General features: G+C 34.2%; 3 protein-coding genes, 1 non-coding gene and 1 pseudogene across 5 annotated transcripts in view; 2 read left to right on the top strand and 3 right to left on the bottom strand.

The window, feature by feature from the left end:
• The first annotated feature begins 6,006 nt into the window (after nucleotides 1-6,006).
• LOC100176595 lies at nucleotides 6,007-7,507 on the top strand (annotated as a pseudogene). Its single transcript, XR_003396403.1, has one exon. The product of XR_003396403.1 is annotated as a serine/threonine-protein phosphatase 6 catalytic subunit pseudogene (transcript).
• Nucleotides 7,508-8,006: 499 nt separating this feature from the next.
• LOC113474024 lies at nucleotides 8,007-10,191 on the bottom strand. The gene has a single exon (XM_026836864.1). It carries the CDS (start codon nucleotides 9,386-9,388, stop codon nucleotides 8,417-8,419), a length of 972 nt encoding a protein of 323 aa, XP_026692665.1. The 5' UTR covers nucleotides 9,389-10,191; the 3' UTR covers nucleotides 8,007-8,416.
• LOC113474023 (gastrula zinc finger protein XlCGF7.1-like) lies at nucleotides 8,154-11,435 on the bottom strand. Its single transcript, XM_026836865.1, has one exon. The coding sequence runs from the start codon at nucleotides 11,419-11,421 to the stop codon at nucleotides 10,522-10,524; it is 900 nt and encodes a 299-aa protein (XP_026692666.1). The 5' UTR covers nucleotides 11,422-11,435; the 3' UTR covers nucleotides 8,154-10,521.
• A 360-nt stretch (nucleotides 11,436-11,795) lies between these two features.
• On the bottom strand, nucleotides 11,796-12,899 carry LOC100181269. Its single transcript, XR_003396404.1, has 2 exons — nucleotides 12,637-12,899; nucleotides 11,796-12,026 (listed from the first exon to the last, which is right to left on the bottom strand). It is a non-coding gene; the product is annotated as an uncharacterized LOC100181269 (transcript).
• Nucleotides 12,900-13,522: 623 nt separating this feature from the next.
• The window catches only part of LOC100175837 (Fanconi anemia group M protein homolog), a 17,350-nt gene continuing 16,596 nt past the window's right edge, over nucleotides 13,523-14,276 (top strand). The window contains exon 1 of the mRNA XM_009861888.3: nucleotides 13,523-13,540. The gene's annotated coding sequence lies outside the window, so the exon portion shown is untranslated. The remainder of the gene's footprint in view (nucleotides 13,541-14,276) is intronic.

Here is a 14,276-nt window from a genome sequence, read left to right as displayed (position 1 = left end):
ACTTTACGAAATTTGTGACGTCACTAAAACTGAAAACTGTTAAAAAGCCCCACATCATCTTCCTTTTTATGGTTAATTTAGAAAGCGACAGTTTTATTGATTCCAAAAATACTTTGCTTATTAAAATTGTTCCAGTATAGTCGTAGATATTCGTCCTGAAATAGTGATCTCTATAGCGCTATCCTTTTTTTAATACGTGCTGTGTATTACGGCAAAAGGGTTCATGCTGTGTAAAATAAATCTATCTTTAATTTTTTATGTGTTTAAAAGCCGTGTTTCGTATCGAATCCCGGATCTTTTAATTACAACAATTTTTTGACAGAATTCCACTCTATAAAACTATTTTGAAGTAAGCATAGTTTTATAAACCATACTGCATACGATCGCCTAACTAGCGAGTAATTAACGATTACCTTTCTGTTTGTTTAAAATCGCTAGTACTTTTAACACTAATTAATTGATTCGATGTACTTTTAACACTAATTTAATTGATTGTATTTGATACATTAATTCTAACTAAGCTTAGTCGTATAAACCATGGTGTATAAATCGTCCAAATAATGAGATAATGAGTAATTAATGATTATAAAGCTTGCGAGTCAAATAAACTGACATACCTCGAGCAGAGCCATAGAAATACCACAGAATACTAACTTACAGATAGAAGGGCCACGAATTGGCCCCATTGTTATTGTCACGCTTCAGTGACAGTTTACTAAAATAAAGGAGCGTGTCTTTGTTCCGTTGGATAGATTAAAATTATTTGAAAATGATATTTTTAATTACCATGTATTACAACTAATGATTGATAAATGTTTGTTATTTCGTGTAAAGCTGAGATATGTAAATGATACTTTTTCGTTCACGATCATCTGTAATTTGCAATCAACCAAAATAACTAATTAAAGCTATCCGTCAGATTAAAGTTGTTGTTTAAACAAAATTATGTCTGTTCAATGGGAAACCGAGCTCAGTGAGGAAGTGATTTGCGAGCTAATGTGTTTTGAAGACGACGTAGTTGTTGAGGAAGAAAGTGCCAGCACCCAAGTCTCTATACACAACAGATTATTATGAAAACGTTATTAAACAATCAATACCGCCGAATATAGAGCGATGTTGGCTTAGCTTTGGCTACTAAATGGTGTGAATAGTTTGCATTGAACAGAAATCCCGACAAAATTGTAATGCTATATCCAATGCACTGCACAGAGGCTACATCATTTTTTATTGGAAATTTAAAAACACAGAGGCAGCAGATCATTTATTAAGTACATTAATAACATAGCAGCAAAGTCATCGATCGATAAAATTCAGCAGTCATTTGGAATATTAAAAACGGAGAATGATATATTACATTATATTGCAGGTTATGTAATAAAAAAGTCCAGAAAGAAATCTCCAATTTTTGAGCAAGTGCTTCAAATTTTGTCGGATTCAGGCGCAAACACTCATTGAAAGAGGGATGTATTGTTAGGCAAAATCAAGACTTTTTATCACTGTTGGAACATCTCTATTTAGAATTTTCAAAGAAAGTTAATAAACCACACCAAGTAGTCGACTTTAAATTGCTTCTGAAGTCCTGTTACATGTTGTAAATACATGTTGTACACAGGCATACATGTTGTAACATGCATATATTTTGTAAAATTTTTAGAAACATTACAAGTTTTAGAGGAGTTTGACATTGCAGAGGATGAATGCAGAAAATAATGGAATATGTCATCTCATTGTTTTTACAAGTATTAAGCCATAGCTATGCAAAGAAAACAATCCAGGCTTTATTTAATGTTTTAAAGAAAGGTTCGGGAGGACTCAGAAAGCATTTAAAGCATTGATCTTTTAGACAGAAGACGTTCATATAATATTTTGTTACATACTTTAAATTAACTTTTTCTTTGGCAGTGGCTCATCCGATAGTTCTGTCCAAGCATTTTTTGATCCATATGTTGTATTGCCACCTTTTATATTTTTGATTGTTTTTCTTTGAGAAATATGCTGTATTCCATAAGCAGCTTGAGAAATATCTGGGTTTTGAGCTCTGCTGCCAAGTGATCTCTGTAGAATTGTTTGATTTTAATACAGTATATTACCTAAAAATATGTTTAAAAACTCGCGTTCAAATAAGCAGTACTAGTGACGTCACCGATGCAAATATAGGTGATAATAACTCGAAAACAATACGGTTTCTCTTAAACCTAAATGATAACAGAAAGATTAAAATTGTATATTAAACTTAATAAGGTGATAAGGTCTGCATACGAATTACAAAATTTGACTACTGTAAGTTAAGTTAGTATTCTATGGAAATACCGAGAGTTCTGTAAAACAGTATTCTATGGAAATACCGAGTAGTCCAACCCATTGTTACGTAAAACACAAATTGAACGGCAATTTGGGTCCAAAATAACACAGTAGGTATAGGGAAAATGTCTGTTTTTTGGTAAATTAAAGAAAAACCTTAGCCCTAAAACAAATTTTAAGGTTGAAAAATGTAAAAATCATGTGTTATTTGTTTTCTGTGTCAAAAAAAAGTAAAAAAAAAATAATTATAGAAGCGGTTGATTTGCGACACTTTAGTCATTTAATGCGGCTAAGTTTATATATTTTTTCCAAAAAATGTTTGGTAAGGTAAATAGAAGCTGTTTTAATTCTTGCCACAAAAGGAAAACACAAACAAAACGTGACAAGTTCGTTTAAACTCATTGCCAAAGTCACTACTTTTGCTCTATTTTGGACACACAAAGACGGCAGCTGGACTAGTCAGTGTTTATACGACTCTGCCCTCGAGAATCCTTTAGTATCACATACATCGGTAAATTTTGGATTTGTTTACGTTACAGTGTAAATAAATGTAAACCAAAAGTGTATATCAGGAAAAATGTAACGTCACGAAAAGTGATATCATGAAAACTGTGACGTCATGAAAACTGTGACGTCAAGAAAACTGTAACGTCACGAAATCTGAAAGATGTGACGTCACCAAAAATGTGTCGTCACGAAAAATGTGACGTCACGAAAGATATGACGTCACGAAAAATGTGACGTCACGAAAAATGTGACGTCACGAAAAATGTGATGTCACTAAAAATGTGACGTCATGAAAACTGTGACGTCAAGAAAACTGTGACGTCACGAAAACTGTGACGTCATGAAAACTGTGACGTCACGAAAAATGTGACGTCACGAAAAATGTGACGTCACGAAAAATGTGATGTCACTAAAAATGTGACGTCATGAAAACTGTGACGTCAAGAAAACTGTGACGTCACGAAAACTGTGACGTCACGAAAACTGTGACGTCACGAAAAATGTGACGTCACGAAAGATGTGACGTCACGAAAAATGTGACGTCACGAAAGATGTGACGTCACGAAAAATGTGATGTCACTAAAAATGTGACGTCACAAAAACTGTGACGTCACGAAAAATGTGATGTCACTAAAAATGTGACGTCATGAAATCTGTGACGTCATGAAAACTGTGACGTCACGAAATCTGTGACGTCACGAAAACTGTGACGTCACGAAAAATGTGACGTCACGAAAAATGTGACGTCACGAAAGATGTGGCGTCATGAAAAATGTGATGTCACTAAAAATGTGACGTCATGAAATCTGTGACGTCAAGAAAACTGTGACGTCATGAAAACTGTGACGTCACGAAAGATGTTACGTCATAAGAAAATGTAACATCACCAAGAATGTGACGTCACTAAAAATGTGACGCCACGAAAAATGTGACGTCACCAAAGATGTGACGTCACGAAATTTGTGACGTCACGAAAACTGAAAGCTGTTAAAGGGCCTAAACACACTCAAATGTACATCGCTTTAACAGATAGAGTGTGTTTTTCTAATTCCAACGACACCTTACTTGTTTTAATCGGTTCTGTATAACCAAAGATATTCCAGCTCAAACATTGTGAAATTCATAAAACTGATTTGAAAGTTGAGTGGCGAAAAAATTGAGAAGTGTACTACCCACGTGACAAAACACGTCACAAAATTGTTGAAGCGTGGCCGCTCTCATTCAGAAACACTCAGAAAGGCGAGAGGCAGTGTTTTTAGCGAAAAACGAGAGAACAAAAAAAAACGAAAAAAAGCACAAAAAAACGCAGGTTTCGCTTTTACGAATGAATCAGTCACGTGACTAGTACGTTCCTACGTCACAATCACGAAGCTCGTAGTAAAAAAAGGATAGCGCTAGAGATCACTGTTTGTTTGAGGACGAATATCTACGACTATACTGGAACAATTTTAGTAAGCAAAGTATTTTTGGAATCAATAAAACAGTGGGGTGTGTTTAGGCCCTTTAAAAAGCCCCACATCACCTCCCTTTTTATGGTTAATTTAAAAAGCGACAGTTTTATTGATTCCAAAAATACTTTGCTTACTAAAATTGTTCCAGTATAGTCGTAGATATTCGTCCTGAAATAGTGATCTCTATAGCGCCATCCTTTTTTAATACGAGTTGTGTATTATGGCAAAAAGGTTCATGCTGTGTAAAATAAATCTATCTTTTATTTTTATTGTGCTTAAAAAGCCGTCTTTCGTATCGAATCCCGGATCTTTCAATTACAACACACGGGCTTTTGTCCTAGGCCGTATATAAAGTCACTGTAAGTACATAATAGAACTGTTGAATATATCATGAATACTCTTTTACGGTCCTACTTTTAAATTTAAATAAAGCAGCTCTAGCACAAATTATGTCCAGAAGCCGTTTAAGAGGCACCACTGGGGACCGAACCAAGGTTCTCCTGTTTACAAGAAAGACGCTTATAAACCATGGCGCCGGTGTTCGTATACACGCCACATTTAAAATTTAACTCGAATTAACTATACCTGATATATTTATAACGGTGCAAGAATACTATCACGCTTAACATACATAAGCAATAACACTTAATTCAGCTAATTAATCATTAGTTTAAATATACATTTTTTTGGTTTTAATCCCGCATTAATAATTTGACAGGCCTCTGGCTTTTATACAATTGTCTATAATAACCTAATTTATATGCTGAAACAGTAAGTATATTGCTGACACGAAGTGTATGAACATTCGTTTTACAACGACTGCCGTTTTTTGGCCACGCGAGGATAAAGTAAGTTACATTCATTCATTCATCCCCACAAAAGCAAGTTTAACAAATCTCAGTCAGTAATAATAATTTTCGACTGCTACACGACCACAATTGGTGACTAAAAACCACTTTGTTGGTTACTTATGCTCCAATCTTTGGACCAATCTTCTTTAAGGCCGAATCCCCCCATTTTACGGGTTGTGTCGTTACGCACACTTTACTTCAAATTAGAACTTCATTATGTTTAAATAAATGTTATTTATTTATTTTTTACATTGCATCGTCTGTAGGGTGTAACGGTCACGCCTTTTATCCAAAACAGTATTTCTTTATTTTTTTATCAATAAGCGTGTTTTAACAACTGTTGTTTTACCGTTACTACCTGTCTTTTCGCTTATGTCAACTCTCTTGTTCTTCGCTATGGTGACCGAAGAGACGAAATAAATTTCATTCATTCATACATTCATTCATTCATTCAAAAAGAAACAAAAAATTATGGTTTATTTTTTATTGAGTTTGTTCTACCGGAATAGTAAAAGGTTTAATTAATGTTATGCTTATTATAATATGGATTAATTCATTAGAGCTATTTTCTCCTTTTTTATATTAATCGTTTATAATTAGCCATGTCTATCCCTTACTGCTGCACTCTCTTGTTTTTTCGTTTTCTATTTCAAAATTAACACATTCGTGTTTGGCAACACATTTCATTTAAATTTGTATTTTTTGACAGAATTCCAGTTTGACGATGTAGTGTTAGGAGTTGCTGTAGGTTTTTATTTTGTGTGAATATTTAACAAAGGTATGACGCAAGTTTTATAATAAAAGAACGAATTCCTGTTTTATTCGCCAAAAAAAAGGTACACTGTATATTTATTGCACAAAAACTATACTTTAAATATATATATATATATATCTTTTATAAATAAATAATATTAATCAAGTTTACCTCAGATTACAAAATAGCACCTCATTATGATTTCGTTAGATGTAGATAAAATGGTTGCGTTTGCCAAAGAGTGCAAGTATTTGCCAGAACATGACTTGAAGAAGTTGTGCGATTATGTGTGTGATCTATTGCTTGAAGAATCAAATGTCCAGCCTGTTTCAACTCCAGTAACAGTATGCGGTGATATCCATGGACAATTTTATGACCTACTTGAACTGTTTCGAACTGGCGGGGAAATACCAGACACAAATTACATCTTCATGGGTGACTTTGTTGATCGTGGCTATTACAGCTTGGAAACATTCACCTATCTTCTGACTTTAAAGGCGAAGTGGCCAGATAAGATTACTTTACTTCGAGGGAATCATGAAACTAGGCAAATTACTCAAGTGTATGGGTTTTATGATGAGTGCCAAACAAAGTATGGTAATGCCAATGCATGGCGTTATTGCACTAAGGTGTTTGATCTGCTGACCATTGCAGCAATCATTGATTCTAAAATTCTATGTGTACATGGCGGTTTATCTCCTGACATCAAGACCTTAGATCAAATTCGTATAATTGACCGCCAGCAAGAAATCCCACACAAAGGTCCGTTCTGTGATCTGGTTTGGTCCGATCCAGAGGACGTGGACACCTGGGCAATCAGCAACAGAGGAGCAGGCTGGCTATTTGGTGCTAAAGTTACCCAGGAATTTGTACAAATCAATGACTTGTCGCTGATCTGCAGAGCTCACCAAGTTGTCCATGATGGTTATAAATACATGTTCAACGACCATTTGGTTACAGTGTGGTCTGCTCCAAATTATTGTTACCGTTGTGGCAATATTGCAGCAATACTGTCTATTACATCACCTGAAGAGCGAGAAGCAAAATTATTTCGTGCTGTCCCAGACAACATGAGGGTAATTCCATCAAGAACCACAACTCCTTACTTTCTCTAAAGCAACCATTCACGACTTGACATAACCATAGACAATCATACATGTGTTGATAAACACTAACAGTGTGCAAACAAATCAGTCAACAATAATGTTTTTATCCAACCATGTTTATACTAAACACCAGGTTTTGATTCTCTGGATGCGAATAGTGATAGCAACACCAGGATAAGGATTTTCACTTTTTTTTCAGTGATGTTTAATGTCTATATAATATCATCAACTGCTTTATGAGTATAATATTCATATATATATATTAATATTTGAGTACTGTATTTGCAGTTTTAGCCTAAAGATCTAAGTAACAACCGTATTTTTAAATCAGCAATGTATGTCTGAAAATCAATTTATTATACTGTTGAGTATTGTAACAAACTAATTATTTACAATTTGTGCCGAACTGCATGATTTTTCATTCTATAGAGAATAGAGATGTATAGTTCAATGTTCAACTTTATGTTTTTGGTAATTTTATACAGTCTGGCACCTCATGTATTTTATGAGTTACAAATACAAACTGAGAATTGTATATTTGTAACTTTTATCCTTGAATAATAAAATGTAGTCTCGCAATTACCAAGCAACAGCTAAAATTGACAGGTTATTTACGAAATTCCAATTTAGAATAACAGAACATGATGTATGCAGTAGACATAGTAGTATTAGTGAAAATATATTCTCATTATGATCAATGATTATAAAAGGTAAACGTTGTATTAATTGTTTGAGCCTCCAATGGCTACTGAATATAATGTGAAAGCAGGTTATAGCAGATGTAACTGTTTTTAAATACTATTTCCCATTCTCCTATATTCATAACAAGTTCAAGAATTCGTATCACCTGCCTCGCCTGAAGACATAATGACAATTACCCAAATACATGTTATATTCCCCTCTAAAGGTTACATACTCAATTGCTGCTATCAGGACACCTAAGTCAATTGCTCCATTTCAGTGATTGTCACCCAAAGTCCACAAAGTTACTTACATGGTAGCTCGGAAGCAGACACACAAGGTGAATAAAACAAAATGGTGTGTGACCGTCGTTTATCATCTACACAGTTAAGTGATACTGAGCATGTCATTGTACACATATACCATGATAAGAAGAACATGAATATATTGCTTGTTGCTTGTGCTATATAAGGCATTTTCAAATTCATGGTGAAAACAATAAAATGAATCTGTTTATTGTGGTGACAATAAGCAAGTTAATTGGCAGTGACAAAGTAAAAAGGAAACGTTGGAAAGTAAATTAAACTGAATTTATAAACTTAAAACAAAACTGAGTCTAAAGAATTTTAGGAATTTTTCAACAATAAAACTGAGTTAAATGTCTCTTATGTATGTCATTACAATTAAAACAGCTTTTAAATAAATCGAACCTGGAAAGTAATTGGATTTATTGTAATTTATGGATTGCTATTATTTTAATCTGTCCTATGAGTTGTCACTGGGAATCAAATGTAGAAATTCAAGCATATATAAGATCTGTTCTGTTGGTTCTATACCATTCATGGCCCGCTTAATGTAATTGTCACTTTGCAATGTAGGTTGAGAGTAACTGGGTTTGAATATACTTAATGGAAACAATAGCTGGGCATCTGCCTTTTCAACTTGAGCTTGAGGTTCAGTTTTGCAGAGTTTTGCTTGATCTGTTCGATTCAAAATAGCGGTGGATTTTACAGGCTTAGTCCATGCTATGGCTGGGTCCTTCATGCTGGGACTGTAGTCTGGGTCTAGCATAACAGGGACAGGCGAAGAGAGTTTTAATACATTTGGTTTATTAAGTATACCAGATACTTGTTTCGATGATGAAGAAACATTAAGCTTTTTGGCGGCATTTGTGCGACGTGCTTTTACTTTCTCTCTGTTTTTTATAGTTTTATCTTGAATCTTCTGATAAAGTACATCAGCAATTTTTACTAATGCCTCCTTTTCCACATCAGTCAGCACACTAAGGGTGGATGTATCACATTTGTCTGAATTTTCATTGTCACAGGTATTTTCCATTTGCATTACAGGAGACATTAATAGCTCTTCAATGGCATCTGACACTGATTTGTAATGACATTCCTTACTATACTTGTGCAGCATCAGTAGTGATGTTCTTACAACATTTGGTTGGTCATCATTAGTAGGCCTCGCTAGCATTTGATATGTCACAGGAACAGTCATAAATCGATATTTTCTTTTTAACAACTTATCCCGCTTTAGCAAGGCGGATATGGCTTCGGCAAGTGTGTTGTAGTCATAGCAAAATTTCTGGAAACATTCAATTACCTTTTTTGGTGCATAACCAAAGTTGTACAAGGTAGCAGTGCTTGCCACAAACTTTTCATCCACTGATTTGTCTGAAAAATCATCTGCTGGAGTGAATGCTATACGCTTACTTGTATTTTCTATAGTCATTGTGCCATTAAAATTTTCCAGACACAAAATGTAAACACATACTAACCAAGAACAAAGTATCTGCTGAATAAAGTAAATAAAGGTTAGGTAAAGTAATAGATAGAAAATATATACAATTTCTGAATTAATATAACATTTAGTGGTTCTTTCTGTAGTACCTTTGTTACAGTAAGATAAAAATAACTATCCCACAAAGATCTATACTTTACTTGGTGTTTAAAATTAATATTATGCTACGCAAAAAGATGCATTTGATACAAAACCATGTCGCAGATTTTTTCCTTGCAATGCACTCTATGATATTAAAGCAGTGGGACCACAAAAATGGGTTTCCAAGAAAATTATACTTAAATATTTTTACCTTATAAGACTATACAATGCTAAAGAAGTATGATCATGCTTTTAATACTGTTTGGGGCTGTAATTTTTGGCAAAATGTGGTTTATGGATAATTCAGGGACTTGCTTTGTTATTTATAAAATCTTGCAGTGATGTTAAACTACTAATTAGAGTTTTATTTTAGAACTTTTATATTACTAGTTTCATATTAAAATGGTAGAAACAGGTTTAAAGTGAATGCCATAATACTATGGTGGGAATACATTATTTACAAATTTTTCATTTAAATGACTTTTTGCTGATGCGAATAATATGGCAAAATATTTGCTGCACTTGAAACAAGCAAAATTGTTAACTGAGGTGTTTTAATGCAATATGCAACCTCTCATACACTTTTTACAAGAAAACTATTCAGGCAGTAATGGCAAATACCTTGTTGCAGCTTTTACTGTAGTTTTATTTTTCTTGGTCTTTATTATAAAACTTTGTTTGAAAATTTATCCTTTAATTCTTATCTTTAAATTTAATACTTATTCTATACAAACAAGACAGTTATACTGTTATCTGTTATGCATATATAAAACACTTATAATATATACTATGCAAAATCAAGTAGCTATGATTTAATGATTGTGACATCGACATGAAAGATATTGGTTCAGCTTAAGCATCACAATTGTATATTAAATTATTATAAATTGGTCGGTAAAAACAGAATTGCTGGCAAATTACAGTGTAATACAAGTAATTAAACAGTGGATATATTAAACAGTAGATACTTTTAATCTCGATTCTCAAGACTTGCGCGCCTTCTTCTGTTTGATTTTAATCAAATGTGTTTTTTCGTGTCTCCGCAATACCGCAAGTTGCCTAAAGTCTTTCATACATGTTTTGCACTTGTGAGGCTTCTCGTTAGTGTGGATTTTTTTATGATCTATTAAGGCGGTGGTACGAGCAAAGGACTGTTCACAAACATCGCATTTGAAAGGCTTTTCTCCAGTATGAATCAATTGATGGCGCTTCAGGTTTGATACACGTGCGAATGTTGCTTTGCATATGTCACACTCATGGGGCCTTTCTTTGGTGTGCGTCATAAAGTGCTGCTTTAAATGACTAGCCTGTTTAAATGTTTTGTAACAAACTTCGCACTTGTAAGGATTTTCTCCGCTATGGACACGCTCATGAGTTGTCAGATTACTACTTGTTGCAAATGCTTTGTCACACACACTACATTTGAATAGCTTTATTTTAGTGTGAACGGATTTGTGACTATTTAAGGTGGAGTTGTGCTTGAAACATTTAAGACATATATTACATTTATAAGGTTTTGTTTCATAGTGAACAACCATATGTCTTTTCACATCAATCGGCTGCTTAAAAGCTTTGTCACATATATTGCATGTGAAAGGTCTCTCTTCCTTATGAACATTTTCATGTAATTTAAGGTATGACATCCTACTAAATGTCTTTTCACAAATCAAGCACTTGAAAGGCTTTTCCTTAACATGCAAAAACTTATGGCTATTGAATATTTCAGGGTCATAAAACAATTTTTCACAAACATCACATCTAAAGGATGACTTTTCGGTGCGTACTTTAAAACGAATTGCAAGCTTGGAAGATTGTCGAAATTTCCTATCACATTCCTTTTTTTCTTTCGATTTCATCACCTTAATTTTTGCTACCTTAGGCATTTCTGATTAAAAAGTCTATAAAAAAAATTTCAAATTAAAAAGTATATAATACAAAACACAAAAATTGTTCTAAATTCATAAAATTATTTGTGTGCTGGAGGAAAAACACATGTCTTCACATTTGAGGAAAATTAAGCGGGAAGTAAACTAATGTAATTGTCAACCTGAATGTCCTAAAAGACGCGCAAACAGCTCGTACAATGCGAACAGTGTCTTTAAAATACGCCAAACAACCACACATGAACATGACAGATGTTACTAACCATAAAAATTGTTTTGTACTAATTAAGCTCTAACCCCATAACCTTATAGCCCCTTCCTCTCCCTTGTATACCATATATATATATATATATATATATATATATATGGCCCCATAGCCCTATAGTCTCATAGCCCCTGCCAGTTGATAAAAAGATGCACCAACCATGTTCGCATGTATTTTAGAAACAACTCGCGCTGTTCACGCGTATTTTAGAGATACCAGTCAATCTTTCCTAGGTGACATCCCAGATCACACTGAACAAGACAACAGACAGGGAGAACGATTCTCATGAGTCATGAGCAACAATTTCTTTCTCAGTTGTGGATTTGGTTATACCCACAATCTGCCAAAGAACAAAATAGTGTTAAGTAAGAAAAAGACAGCTGTCCTTTTTTAACCATTGTTAACTTTTGCCGGATATTTTGTTTTGTGTGTGTGCGGTGTACATATATTCAAATGCAGCACGGAATAAAAAAGGAAAAGAGCAAAACAATTAAAACATGACGTTTGGTTAGACACAAGGCAAATAAAGAATTACAGCATGGCAACATAGCATACCACTAACAAATATATATGAAATGGTATTCTTGGCCACCGACTAAAGTTGGTCGGTCGCAGTAACTATTGGTTAATGGCATTTTTTTAGCATTATTTATTACAGAAGTTGGTACGACGATTTAGGGGCGACTAGTTTAGTCGGTAGCCAAGAATGCCACCCATTAAGTCCAGTTTATACGCAGTCATTTAAGCAATAACCCTTTCATATTTATTTTGTAAGTATTTCTAAATTAACAAATTGTAACAGCATAAGGCGATACTTTTAAGATGCAAGATTCTGGTCACTTATCTATAACGCTCACATTACATAATATCTATAACGGTCACATATCTATAACACCATTTTCTAGTTTTAAATTAAGAATAGTATACAAAACATAGTACACTGAACACACCATGTTATACATGTGACAAAATCCTTGTGATGTTTTACAGTCATTGGTTGGAACTTTCATTGCCGACAACAAACGGTTGTTGTTGCACTAACTCTCAGACTCAGTTACAATACCTTACGTAGTCTCCACGTTTCAAAGTAAACAGACATCAGGAATTTGATCGAAAATGGCAATCATTTTGCAAAGTTGGGTCCCCCATTTCACAGAAATAAAAAAGAGTAGAACGCGCAACTTTTCAAAACCGTGATATATTCTTTTTTCTATTCACGTGACCGCCAACTCCGTCCCCATTTCGCTTGGTCTCCATTGTAAAAGATAGGTGCATAGTATTTTTGGGAGGTTTTAGCGGTTTATTTCAAAACCTACACCAACTAATCAAGTTTATTAGTTATTTGGTAGGTTAACGCTTACAGTTTACCACTTTTTTGGGAAATTTAATTATTTAATAAATTTAATTAAAAATGTTGAAACAAAAGGTTTGTTTGAAATATGTAAATATTAGAAAATAGTTGTTTCACCCTAAAACTTTAAATTAAGTCAAAAAACGAGAAAAAAAATACATAAAACGCCGTCGATTCCATTGACTACAATAGTAAACGGGAACGACCCGCGAAAGAGAGAGAGTGTATCACCTCTCTCCTTTGCCGACATTGGTATGCGCGTTCTATTCTTTTTTATTTCTGTGCCCCATTTGAGCTGGTTTTCGATCTCTGTGTGTTTACTAAATATTCGTATCACTTTGGAACGAACCCGGGAGACTTAAAATACACACAATTGATTGTTTTGTTTGTTTGGTCACGTATTTATTTTTAAGTTAAAACAAAGCATGACTTTACTTACGCTCTTAATGACGGAGAAGTATCTGTGGAAGTACAACGTTTTTTTAAGTAAACCATGTAACTTTGTAAGTGATTTGTGTTATTATGTGTATATTATATTTGTAACTTAGACATTATGTGTATATATTATATTTATAACTTAGACATTATGTGTATATTATTTTAACTTAGATAACCCATAGATAACCCATAACTTAGATAACCCATAACTTAGATAACCCATATGGGACCACTGCTGGAGCTATTGCCGTTATGTGTCTTGCCCAACCACATATAAGAAACGTCCACAATGGTAGCAGGCTAGCAGCGGCAGTCTTTGAACCTGTAACCACTAGAAAGGCAGGCGCAGTAATCATTGGGCAACTGCGCCAAACAAATGACTGAGTTGTACCGCGTATGTAAAGTGCATGTATTATAGTGGAAAAGGCGCTGCTATACTATTACTTCTATCTCCTAGTAGTGCTACTATTGGCACTAGTAAAGAATCTTCTAGTACATAGCAGAATAGGCTGGTGAAAGTGTTAGTGGTTGGTGGTTAGGGGGTTAGGTGTTGATGGTTCGGGGGTTAGTGGTTAGCAAATAGGGTGGGGGGAAGACTCTTCACTAGCACCCTACTATTACATTCACTCTGTGAGAAAACCTGCTTCTTCATGGTATTTAGCCTGCCTTGTGTTAAGTTATATGTTTATTATTGTTTATTGTTGACGTTTTTATTAGGTAATACATCACAATAGCGATATGTAACATACAATAGGACATCTTTGATTTTCCAATTTTTGGTGCTATTAATAAAGCTCCAAT

This window comes from Ciona intestinalis, chromosome 11, assembly GCF_000224145.3.
Source record: "Ciona intestinalis chromosome 11, KH, whole genome shotgun sequence".
NCBI classification, from domain to species: domain Eukaryota; kingdom Metazoa; phylum Chordata; class Ascidiacea; order Phlebobranchia; family Cionidae; genus Ciona; species Ciona intestinalis.
Note: the sequence above shows the minus strand (reverse complement) of the source record. Positions and strands in the feature narration are given on the sequence as shown.